This window comes from Hordeum vulgare, chromosome 5H (genome assembly GCF_904849725.1).
Source record: "Hordeum vulgare subsp. vulgare chromosome 5H, MorexV3_pseudomolecules_assembly, whole genome shotgun sequence".
Classification (NCBI taxonomy): Eukaryota; Viridiplantae; Streptophyta; class Magnoliopsida; order Poales; family Poaceae; genus Hordeum; species Hordeum vulgare.
In genome coordinates, this window is record NC_058522.1 from 47559345 (window position 1) to 47572721 (window position 13377).

Consider the following 13377-nt stretch of genomic DNA (forward strand, 5'->3'; position numbering starts at 1 on the left):
CCCTCCGTTTTTAAATAATTATAGTCAAAAAAAGATAGTCTAGTTTTTTTAACTACAATTATTTAGGAACAAAGAAAGTATTTTCTTTTATGATTAAAAACTAGCAAATGAACCAGCGAATCGGCGGTCGGCCAGTGCAAAGCTGAAGCAGCAGGTTCACGGTCAAAAACTCTAGTTAAAACTTTTTCATGTGTCGGATATTCAGCCACAGCCGTCGGGAAGACTATGCAAGAACAAAGAAAAAGAAATAAAGAAAGGGAGGTCATCACTTCATCTTGAGAATAGAAGACGTCGGGAAGAAAACGCTCAGTTGATGCGACCGCTAGCATCCCACGAAGAGAAAACATATTGTCGAGCCCTATGATTTCTCGATGCACCTGCACAGTCCCGGGTCTCATACTCGTGTGGTTAGTACACACGGCAGTGATGAGAAAAAAAGTATGGTCCCGGGTCTCCCTCTCCGTGACGCCGTCGTCTGCCGCCCCGTCTCGCGCTCTACCGCGACACCCTCTCCCACCCCTTCCTCGCCCCCTCCTTTTGCCACCGCCCTTTCGCCACCGCCACCGCCACCGCCCCCCTTCTTCACTTAATTAATTTGTTTTTACTACATGTTTTCAGGACTGACATAATGGCGGACGATAGAGCTGACCCGATTATGGACAACTATGATCCGGACGGTGAAGCACATATGTTCGGCATCATAAACGGCGATATTCTATATGTGCCGACCGGAGAAGAAGAAGATGATATCTCTTCTTATCTGAACCTTGACGGTGAAGATGAAGGGCGCCGTCAGCAAGATGATGCCGAACAAACGTCGATAAACGACGATCTTCAAATGGAAGTAGCAACCACCTCCGGCGCCGAGGTATATATATACATTGAGCCTCTGGTGATACAAACTAACTGATTTGAATAAATATGTGTGTACTAACGCGCGCGACTCTCTTTCTTATTTTAGCCCTCGGCCGGATCGTCGAAACAATCGAGTACGTCGTCAAAGCGTGGCGCAACCAAGACGATGAAACAAGGAGAAACATGCACCATCGAGGTTGTCGACAGTGCAACCGGCAGGCCGCTGGAGCCCCGCAAGAACGCCACCAAGTTTGTCAGCCAATGCGGAGCCGTTGTTAGAGACAACGTCTCGATCACCGTCCAGGAGTGGAATGAGCCAAAGAAGGCACGAATTGCTGCAGGTTTCACTTTTGTCGATAAGAGAACAAAAAAAGATTGCTTCAAGAAGCTTATGGAACATTTCGTTCTACCTCCGGAATACAACAAATTCGATGAGGAGGGTAACAAGATTGAGGAAAACAAGGAGAGGAGGAGGCTAGTCAAACAGTTCGCTCTTCATAAGATGGCCGACGCATTCCGGAAATTCAAGCAAAATCTAGCCCATGACTTTGTCAAGCAGAACAAGACTCCGGATTTCAAAGGACAATATGAGAAACTGAAACATGATTGGCCAGAATTTGTGAAGCAAAAGAAATCGGAGCAGTTCATTCAAATATCGAAAAAAAATAAGGAAAATGCGGCTAAGAAGGAGTACAATCATATTATGGGGCCAGGAGGGTATCGCATTTTGTTGCCTAGGTTGGAGAAGATGGAGAACGAGCTGAGGGCGCGAGGAATCCGTCCAGGTACGGAGGGATGGGACCCAAGGGCCAAAAGCTGGTGGTACGGGCATGGGGGAACGCTGAACCCGGAGACAGGGGAGTGTGTTTACCGGGGCAAATTAATTAAACCCACCCAAGCCCTTATTGACGCAATGAGGGATGCTCAAGAGGGGAAGATCAAGTTCAACAGAGAGAACGACGCGCTGACAAAAGCCCTCGGGAATCCTGAACACGGAGGACGTGTACGAGGCATGGGGCACATTCCGTGGAAAATAGGGTTCCCCCAGAACGATGACCCGTACGGTTACAGAAGCCGTAAGAGAAAGATGGATCGGGAAGCAGATGTTGTGGCGCGGTTGGCATCGGAAATGGATGTGATGAAGAAAACCATGAGTGTACTAGTAGCCGAAAGAGATGCAGCTCGGGTGCAGCATGAAGATCATCCAGCGGATCTCGGAAGCCAGCAGCGGAGAAGCAGCGTGGCTTCCACGGAGGCCCCACCGGCTGGTGCAGATGCACCGACGATCAAAATTAATGCACCGGAGCCTCTGGTGGTCGAAATTACTGCACCGGAGCCTCTGGTGGTCGAAATTACTGCACCGGAGCCTCCTCGCTACCCCGTGGACGATATAAAGGAGATGAAAGAATGTCATCTGTATTATCCTATCGGGAACATGTCCATGAAGGTAGCCATCGGCAGTGCTTTACCATGTTTACCTGGAGCACTCCACCACAACAACCCCATTCAAGATGGCTATGCTCGTGTCACGGTGGAGGACATAGTCCAAGGGTTTGAGGACCTGGAGATTGACATTGCTACACCTGAAGGGGAGAAAAGACTTGGAGATGTCAAGCGCCATTTCATTCTATGGCAAAAGAAGTTTATCAAGTTTCCAGGCGAGGCGCCAAGGACAACAAGTCCACCCCCCTACGGTGGTGGTGGTGGCGGTGGCGGTGGTGGTGGTGGTGGTGGTGGTGGCGGTTCACCTACACCTCCGTCACGTCAGCCGACGCCCCCCAGTCCACAACGTCCGGCGGGTGATCAGACGCCGCCCCCCAGTCCTCGTCCGGCGGGTGATCAGACGCCGCCCCCCAATCCACCTCCGGCAAAGAAGCAGAAGCAGAAGCAGTCCTGGATTATTAACCCGGACCCTTATGTACCTAAGACCACAAAGGTACCGGAGCCATCACTGAAGCCTCTCCCCACAAGGCCTTGGGAACGTAGTGCCGAGGAAGTCGACGCGGCCGCGGCTGCTGATTTGGAGAAATGGAAGGCGGACTGCAAGAAGAAAAGAGAGCCCGAGCCCAAGCCAGTATTTTCTGATGAGCAAAAGAAGTGGGCTAAGTCATTTTTGAGCACACCGTCCCAAGCCGCGAAGAATCTGCCTGACAACTATGCACGTGAACTTCGCAGGCAGGCACTCATGTTCAAGGAGAACAAAGAGCGGGAGAAGGCCGAAAGTAAAAAAAGCGGGAAACAAGTTGCCCAGCTCGGGGAACAAAGTAAACAATCGATTGCCCCGCTTATAGTGGAAGCCGCCGGTCCGGATGCCCCCGAGATCATACAAGCTGCGGCAGCACAGGGATTGACTGCAACGAGTGCCAGAGAACAAGTGGCCAACTTAGGTATTACTCTTCGTGAACTGTTAGGCCTTGATGAGGCGCCAGTGAAGGAGGTAGTAATTACATATGTCAAGAATGGGCCTCTCGTCGAGCCTGCGCAGGAAAAGGATCTACCTCCACAAATGAAAGGTCTGCTGAAATGGTACAAGGGTTACATAAAAAATAAAAACGCCAAAGATTATATTTATGCGGAAGTTAGACATGAGCATCACTTCAAACATTACTATGTACAAATTGAACTGAGTGAATTGTTCCAGCTTTTCAATCTGCGAGATCTCGACAAATCTATCATCAGTTGCTACGTTCTGTAAGTGATTTATTTCTACCCCATCTCGTTCATATTGCCTGCACTATATATATGTCCTAACTATATTGTTTTGTCCGCTATTATACATGCAGAATGAAGATTAAGGAATGCAGAGTAAGGAACATCCATGATGTTGGGTTCATTGACCCACACATCGTTAATGGACATGTGTTGGAGCATCACCCCGCCGACATGGAGGCAGACCTGTGGCAGTTTATTACAAAGCAGGAACTCAAAAGTGATATTCTATTTCCTTACCATTTTGGGTGAGTGTTTCTGTCTTGAGCACATTCTCTTTTGTTTACTCCATGCATGGTATGTGGCCGGCTAATCGATGAGTTATGCATGACGTACTGTGCATGTATCGTGTCCGCAGGTTCCACTGGATTCTGCTAGTAATTAAAGTTAACACCTCAGAATGTCTCGTCCACGACTCTCTGAATATGGATCCAAAGCTTTGGGGCGGCATGAGAAGAATGTTGCAGAAGTAATTATTTTCATTCATTTGCGCTCTATATCGATCGGCCTATTTCGTTCATTTCCTAATATCAAGTAACTAATAACTCTCTTGTTCATTTAATTTTCTTTGCCTCGTAGGGTTTGGAGACGGTTCGTAGATACAAAGGTCGGTGAATTCAAAAAAGAGCTAGAATTCAAAAGGTCAAAGCCTAAGAATGCTGGGGATATTCAGCCAGCGGGGACCAATCTATGTGGATACTATGTCTGTGAGATGATCCGGAGATACGCTTCTGAGCGGGTTCCGAGTGATACCAATGCTCAGAGGAATAACCTCCGGATGATGCTTAGTCCAGAAGCTCGCTTCCGACCACTTCAAGAGGAACTAGCTGGATGGTTCAGCAGGGAAGTCCTCCATCCTAAAGGAGAACACCATTACGAGGACGTAGAACTTTATATGCATTAAATTATGTATGGAAACTTGTTCAAAATTGTATATGGTCATCCGATGATATTGAATATATATTGTATATTCCTCTTGAATTCTTTTTGGTTCTAATTTCAAATTTGTTTGAAATTGTACATTCATATGCATGTATGTAGTACCGTAGAATATATGAAATTCCTTCAAAATTAAAATAAAGCACAAAAGAAATAAAACAATACAAATTAAACAGAAAACAGGTTTAGGGGGGGGGGGGGCGCGCGCGCTAAAACCCTAAACCTGTGGCGGCCTTTAGTCGCGGTTGGCCAGAAGAACCGCGACTAAAGGTCCTCCGCCCCGACGGCCGCCTGGCGCCCACGTGGACGGGCCTTTAGTCGCGGTTCTTAAGAAACCGCGACTAAAGGTGGGGGGCTTTAGTCGCGCTTAGTTGGTCGCGGTTGCGCAACCGCGACTAATGGCAGTTGCGAACCGCGACCAAAGGCCTTTTTTCCACCAGTGCTATATCATCCATTGTTGTTCCTTGTTCCAAACATGGGTTGCTTGCAAGTACATTCAAAATACACATTGGCTTGCCACTGGTTATTTAATTGGCCATAAATGGGAGAGCAGGAACATGGTGAAGAATACCTTGGTGACGATCATGCAAATTAGAACGCTTCACAGTCAGAATGAGTGTAGGGGTAAGGCTGATGGCATGGGTCCAAGTTATCGTTGAAGATTTCCGACTCGAGTTTGTGTTTGATGTTTGTCATTTCTGGTTCTATCTATGTAAGACTTGACCATAATGGTCATAATTTTTGTAAGACAGTATGTATGGATGTAAGACTTTTGTTATATTCAGCTTCTGTGTGTTCGATGAGCATTGATCTCTCGGATCAATATACACGTGCATTCGGTGACTTCGACTTATGAGTCGGGGTCCCCACAGACTGGTAGCTTGGAGCACCCATGTGTCGTCTTGGTTGCAACGAGAACACGTCCGTCTTGCAACACGTGCCGCTCTTCCCTCATCCCCACCTATAGCCCTCGTTGGATTCACTTTGGGCGGTGACGCCATGACCCAATTGGGAGATGGAGCTGAAAGTATTCCACGAGCAAGAAAAAATGGTGAATTCTAATAGCCCGAGAGGCAATAAGGAAGAGGGCGAGGGCATGCACACTAGATGTATGTCGCTCGCACGAGGTGGTTGTCGATGCGAGAGTCTAAGGTCGGTTCAAAGGAATCAATTTCGTTGTTTTATACATGCGCTTATTGGTTAGCTTACATAAATTTATCATTGTAATCTAGTATGTGCAAATATATTCTTCAAACTTCCTTAGCCGACATTATGTTGTTATTCTCTTGCTCTTGTTTTTCTTTCCTATCTTATTAATCAATTTTTATTATCAAACTTTTCCAAAAAAATACTTAGGTGATATTTTAATGGTAATGGGCATTTTTTGGATCTCCATTCATTCATTTAATACTTTGCAGTATGTACGCAACTTTTGTTTCTAAATTTTGTATATATAAATGCGATTCTAAGGTAGACACTAATTCACGGTGCTTATCCAATATCCTTCATTACATCCTGCCATCCACAGTTACGCATGCTTGATAATTTTGGCTTATCCTTCAACAAAATTGATGTATAAATACACTGCCAAAGTTGGCTCTACCTCACAAGGATACGAAAGAGAACATATAAACAAAATATAGCACATTCACACGCATACACATATGGAGGCATCTAAACTTGCCCTTTTGGTTGTGCTGGCAATGGCAGCCGCCATGGCTAACCCCTCCCATGCCCAGAACTCGCCACAAGACTATGTCATCGCCCACAACATCGCCCGCGCCGCCGTCGGCCTGGGCCCTGTGACCTGGGATGCGGCCGTGGCGGCCTATGCAGCGAGCTACGCCAGGCAACGCTCCGGTGATTGCAAGCTAGTGCACTCAAAGGCACCACAGTACGGGGAGAACCTCTTCTGGGGCTCCGGCAAGGACTGGACGGCGGCGCAGGCCGTGAAGATATGGGCTGACGAGAAGGCCAGCTACAACTACGCATCCAACAGCTGCGCCGCCGGTGAGCAGTGCGGGCACTACACGCAGATAGTGTGGCGCAACTCGACGCATGTCGGCTGCGCGCGCCTGCTGTGCAAGCACGACGCCGGCGTGTTCATCACTTGCAATTATAGCCCTCCCGGCAACTACATTGGGCAGAGGCCATATTGACTTCTTTTTTTTTTTGCGGGACAGAGGCCATATTGATTTGATTGGCTTGGCAGCAAATAGATTTAGATCAGCGTATCTTTTTCTTTAAGATCAAGATCAGCGTATCTTTTTCTGCATTTTATATGGAATAACTATAAATATGTACTCCCTCTATAAACTACTTCCTCTGATTTTAAATATAAGTCTTTTCAGAGGTTTCGCTAAAAGATTACATACAGATGTATATGAACATACTTTAAAACGTAGACTCACTAATTTTGCTCCGTATGTAGTCTTCTAATTACATCTCTAAAAAGACTTATATATTTAAGAACGAAGAAAATATCATATAATAAGATGAAAAATACGTAAGACCTTGTAGATCACTACTTTAGTGATCTAAAAGGTCTTATGTTAAATTACAGGTAGTATTTACGAAAATATAGTGAAAGAGCTCAAAAATCTTAGTACTCCCTCCTTCCCAAAATATAAAGTGCACTTCAAATTTTGATGGTCTTCGTCACACCACTTTAACAATAATTCTTACTTATTGTATGTCGATAAAATTAGAACAGAGACATCTCTCCTAGTCCATACTCCATACGCCCGAAGAAATTTCTATAATTATAGGCCAAAAAAGAATAGAGACATCTCTCCTACTCCATATGTGGTTTGTAGCACAGAGTGGTGAAAAGTGAATCGAGACAATATCAACTTGGGTCTAGAAGGTTACTATAGCAACTTGATCCAATGTAGTGAACTGACACTATAGCTAACCAGTTTTCTTATTATTTTTTTATTTTCATCTTTTTAAACATGGGTTTTAAAAATTTCCAACATTTTTTAAAACATGATTGTCTGTTTTGTACACGATGTGCATCCAGTTTTTGCCGCAATCCTCTCAACTTTTTAGCACATGCTAGTGGTTGAAATGATGATACCATGCCAACTTTCAACATTTTCAGAGTTCATTTGTAGTGCTTTTCAATTTAAGGGTTATTTAGCTCAAAAAATTCAATAAATGTATGAAAAATATCAAATGGGCCGACGGACCTTTTGTCCTGTTTCTAGCCACCAACCGGTAAGAAAGTACTCTTCTTCCCGCCCTTTTGGGCCAGCGGAAGTGTGGCTTTGGTTTCGCATATATTGCGGGAGTTGTCGAAATTGACCTTTAGTCCCTGTTGGTGTAACAAACTGGGACTAAAGTGATGCTTTGGTCCCGATTTGAGCCACCAACTGGAACAAATGTGTTCGTATATTGCGGGAGTTATCGAAATTTCGACCAACTTCCATCCCCCCGTTCTCTCTTCGTCGCCATCGCACCCGAGCCCGTCGCGGCTGCCCCGTGCCTCCTCCACGAGCCCGTCGTCGCCGTCGCCGTCGCTCACCAGCCCGCCGTCGCCCCGAGCCCATCGCCGTCGCTCCCGAGCCCGCCGTCGTCACCGTCGCCCCTGAGCCCATCGTCGTCGCCGTCGTCCCCGAGCCCATCGTCGTCGCCGTCGCGCCGTTAAGTAGTATCCAGCGGCATGCAACTTTCGTTAATTTCCTGATATCAAGTAATCATTTTCTTCGCCTGACAGGGTTTGAAAGAAGTTCACGAATAAGGTTCGCGGTATACCCAAAGAGTTGCAATTTACGCACCCCGAGTAAGTAGTACTAGCTAGTTCCGCCCATCTTTAATTGATTCAAATTTTCATCAATATATTATTACCATGCTTGCTTATCAGTTTGATTGAACTCTATATATTCTCGCAAATATGCACATTTTAAAATCTTTAGATCAAATTTTAAAATATTTATTTTCTAATTCTGAGAAAAAGTAAACTCAAACATTTGTTTGAAATGCTTAACAAAATTTGATAACTTCAACACTCTTTGGATCTTTGAATTTGTTTTGAAAACGGAAAAAAATTAAAGTATGAACATTTTATGAAATTATCAAATATTACTAGAAAACACAAGAAATTTATATTTCTATACCATTTTTGAAATTGACATTTTACTGGAAACCCGGATCTTTTCCAGATACCCGGAAATTTTTCCAAAACACAAACATTTTTTAATTCGTAAACAAAGTTTTGTACATTTTTTGTAATTTAAACAAAAATCAGAAACATGAACAATATTTGAAAAAGGAAAGTTAAAATTGAAAAGAAAAGAAGAAGAAAGAACAGAACATAACAGGCGAGAAAAGGGAAAAAAACAAAAACAAAAACAAAAACAAAAAGAAGAAAAATGTATATACCAGGTAAAATAAAAAAATCAGGTTAATGTTCCTTTTAAAAGTTTCCTCATAGCAATCAGTAACCTTCTGTAAAGGTCTCAAACCAGGATCGATCGAACGCTTTGATGGGTCGGTCAAGAATGCTCGCTCGCTCGCCATTCTCTATGGGAAGCGTTGACTAATCGATGCAAGGAGCGGCAGATATGAAATTTGATTAATTGGAGCCAGACATTTCCTTTCTGCCTTGACCATGTATCTATCTATATATCTTTATATAATTAAGACAAGAGACAAACGAGCCATTACATTTATCCACATATGTAATATTATTTGCATCGTCCGATCAGAAAAATAACGGTTGAGATTTAGATTTTTTTACGTAACATATAAAATCTTATCTTATCTTATCTTACCTATTAATAAAGTAAATATTGCTTCTGCCGTACGTTATTTAAATTGCCCCTAAAGTTGATTAAAATTACCCATCAATCTTTACCTAATAATAAAGCGGCTATCGCTTCTGTCGGAAAACCCGTCGCGTACGTTTTGCAAAAAAACCCTGTCGTTTATGGAAACCAACCCGCGGTCCATATGAGTTAAAAAACGATTCCAGAGGCGTGCAGATCGAGCGGCCGCGCAGCAGGACGACGGTGGCGGCGGCGAGCACATGAAGGGTGGGGCACGCTGCCCGGGCGCGAGGAGGAGCAGGAGGGGAGGTGTGGAGGCAGGGCTGTATGCGCATGCTCGTCCGCCGTCGACGCGGACGCAGTGGCTGTCCATGGCGGATCGGGTCGATGCAAGAGCACGAGGGGAGGGCTCGCAAGGGCCGGCACCGGGAATGGAGCGGGGCAAAGATTGGATGCTTGAGGAAGGAGGGCCGACCTTGCCTTGCTGCGGCTCGGGACGCACTACCCATGGACCTTCCTCCTTTCTATCTTCAGGTGAGTTGACCCCATCCTCTTTCTGCTCTTGTTCGTGGCCATTAAGGCATTGCTTTGGGTTAGGATTTATAACTGTTTGGGCTCAATTGAATACTGTTTGAGGTTAAAAAAAATTATATACTAGTAAGTGTTGATTGTTTCTTGAATTTAACAGAAAGGTTAATCCTGAATTTTTTAGTTTAATTGATGCCTGACTGAACTGCTGTTTTTAGTTCAATTGTTCAATCTTGAATTTAAGGAGCTGCTACTGAAAGATGAAAACGTTGTTGGTACCGTTTGAGGTCCATGTACCTCCAGTGCTCATCAACTTGCTACTATTTATGCTCAATTTTTTGTCACGATCTATGTGATAATTGATATGTGCTTTGTTGCATCTCACCCTCCTTACACTGACGCAGCCAACACTTGCATCGAAGCAGCTGCTGCTGTGCTTCCTTCTCTGCTTTTACTGCTACATGTTGCAGGTGTTTGAGGCATCGACAATCAATGACAAGGTTCGACGTTGGTTGAGCTAGCTGCTGGGGACGCCTCGCTCTCAATCCACCACCCCTCTCTAGAGTCACGAGATGCGCCGCAGCCACCGCCAGAACGGTCCCAATGGCCGAGTCTCCTCGGTTGACGTCACCGTCCGTCTGTGCTCCGAGCTCAACGGTTCTCCGGCCGACAAGTGTTCATTCATGTCGCCGCCAGCATTGGGTGTTGCTCGCCACTGCCCCAGACTGTCGCCGTACACAGCGCCCCAGCGTGCCCCCCACCGGATCCCCTTCCTCCTGGTCATGCCATATTGTTGTGCATCATCGCCGCCCCAAGCTCCATGAGCTACATGATGATGAAGAGGGAGTGCTTGGCCTATTTCATTTATTGTCTGAAAACAACTTGCCGTGCCATAGTGCCGTGCTTCAGGTATTGTCTGAAAACTTCAGTGTTTCAAGGATCCCAAATATTCCAAAGGATGAGCAAAGTCATGAAACACTTCCAGCTGATGATTTCCTGGCAGTTTGGAGTATTCCAGTAGCACACCAAACAACTTTTGAAGCAGGACACTGAATGAATAGATGAGAGCAAGTTACCGTGGCTTGGAGACACATGGGGCAGCTGTCTAAATCAGGTATGGTCTTCTTGTGTAAATTTTGACATGTGTTTAGCCTTCCGTTATGCAGTAGCCATAAAAAACATTGTTGGGCACCCTTGAGGACCAAACCAGAGAGGGAGTGGGATCGTCAATTCCTTGCTATATGGTTGCATATGCAGCTTTTGTGGAGAAGTGTTCACCGCATAGAAGTTTTAGTTCATCCGACAGTCCACAGAGGAGGATGCCCTACAGTAAGCCATGAAGCAAGGCAGTCTACTACGAAGGGCAGAACCAATTTCTTCATGCAAAATTGTATGAACTAGAGAAAAAAAAACAAGAGGATTGACCTGCAAGAGAAAAAAAACAAGGAGATGGGACATCTAGCAATCAACAATGTTTGGAAGAGGACGGCGGTGTCACCTGACATGAACAGTGGTAAACAAGTCCATGTACTCAGTCGCATATTCCTTAATATTTAGGCTTGAGAAATGGACGTGCTAAGAACTCTTTGAGTCTATGTTTGCTACTATTTTCAGTGCATTGGTGTTAACCTTATTATCATCTTGTGGACTTTGGATCTCTGTCAGTACATGAACTCGGTTTCTACAATTTTTTATTACTATAGTTCTATGTAGGGGATTTTTGTTCATGCATGAATCACGTACAATAAGATTATTGATAATTCATGGACGGTATGAGTTTTCTGTCTGGTAGTAATTACTTAAATACCACCTTTTTCAATGCTTTATCTTCTTATTTTTTATGTTTAATTATTTATTTGAACAACATCCTACATGAGGTACTTTCTAGATAGACACGTTGAGTCTCTTATACCAATAATGAACTTCTATTCATAGATGATAAACTTCTCTTCTTATTCCGGAGCAGCCGGCATCATGTATGTTATTGTTTCATAAGGGATTCACTTGGGTGCAGGTGATGTGGTTCTTGGTATGCTTCCTTTCGCACGGAAATTTATATGTCATGGAGTTAATATATGAATTGAAATATAAAAATAAGAAGAAAACAATAAATTTTGGTAGGTTTGTTGAACATTATAGCACCAAACCTTTTACAGCTACAAGTAAATATTTTCTTAACACATACACTAATGCTTAATTTTTACAAGAGAAATAGCAAAACATTTATCATAATGATGTATGCCTTAATTTTACACACACAATACTGTTTGGCTGACTTCATTGAGACTGAGTGAACTTTAACTGTAGTAACCCAGTTTAAAAAATTAAGTTACAACTACTTGTTGTTGAGTCCATAAACAAGATCAACTGGTTATATTTGGGTGGCTAGATTTCAGAGATTGAAAATTGTCTATTTCTCCAACTATGTTATGCTATGTTATCATAAAAAAATTCACTAGCTGATGCAGCCTATAATTAGCTTTTCCAGATGTGTAGGTGATTTAAGTCAAGACGAGAAACGAAAACTTAATTGTTAAGAATATTATATCGTTCACTATTTGATTGATTTTTGAGTGCTAAACTCCATGTTGATTGCCCCTTTGCACAATCGGAATATGAGAGCGTCACTTATTCTTTGTTTCATTACAGAAAATGGACCACGGCTTTGAATCAAGCACTGTTGCCTGCAGTATTAGCTGGAAACTAGATATATGGATTAGAGAAATTCATGCTAAGCATTAATCTAGAGATTGGATGTGTGAGCCACTAACTTAACTGTAAAATTGTGATATTTTTATCCCGTTGCAACGCACGGGCACATTTACTAGTGCCACCTATAAGTCATAAAAAACGTTTCAAACAGGAAAATCTCCGGACTGGGCAGGCCCATGTAGGCACCTCCTATATTACGCTCTGGCCGTTGGAAAAAGATGCCGCACACCTATTTGGGCCGGCCCATGCGTGGGTGCCTGTTTTTTTGGTTTAGTTCTTTTATTTTTCTTTTCACTTCCATTTTGTTTTTGTACTTTAAATAATTTACAACTTCCAATAATTTTCTAAATTTTAAGAAACTGAGAATTTCAAAATAAAATATTCAAAAAAAACATAATTTTTTTTAGAATTCAAAAACTACTCAGGAGTTTTGAAAAATGTTTGCATATACAAAAAAATGTTTAAATTTTGAGAAAATGTCCATAAAATATAAAATTCAATGATTTTAAACAAAACTTCGTGTAAGAATCTTAAAAACAATTTGTGCCTCTGTTTTTGGTCTCGTTTTTTATTTTATTTTTTCCATTCCATTTTTTAATTTAAATAATTTAGAACTTTGAAAACTATTGCAATTTATAAAACTGAGGATTTTGAAATAAAAGTTTGAAGAAAACATAAAATATTTGTGAATTCAAAAAATGCTCGGGGTTTTTGTAAAAATATTCGCATATTCAGAAAAATGTTCATAATTTTGAGAATTTTTTTGGTGAAAACAATAAAAGTCCATGATTTTCAAAAAAAAATTGTGTATTATTTTTTGAGTGCAATTGAAAAAAACATTTCCTAATTCAAAAATGTTCATGTA

At 43.0% G+C, this 13377-nt stretch overlaps 1 protein-coding gene across 1 annotated transcript; it reads left to right on the forward strand.

Moving 5' to 3' along the window:
* The first annotated feature begins 6045 nt into the window (after window positions 1-6045).
* LOC123397627 (pathogenesis-related protein PRB1-2-like) lies at window positions 6046-6841 on the forward strand. The gene has a single exon (XM_045092164.1). The coding sequence runs from the start codon at window positions 6168-6170 to the stop codon at window positions 6660-6662; it is 495 nt and encodes a 164-aa protein (XP_044948099.1). The 5' UTR covers window positions 6046-6167; the 3' UTR covers window positions 6663-6841.
* Window positions 6842-13377: the final 6536 nt, after the last annotated feature.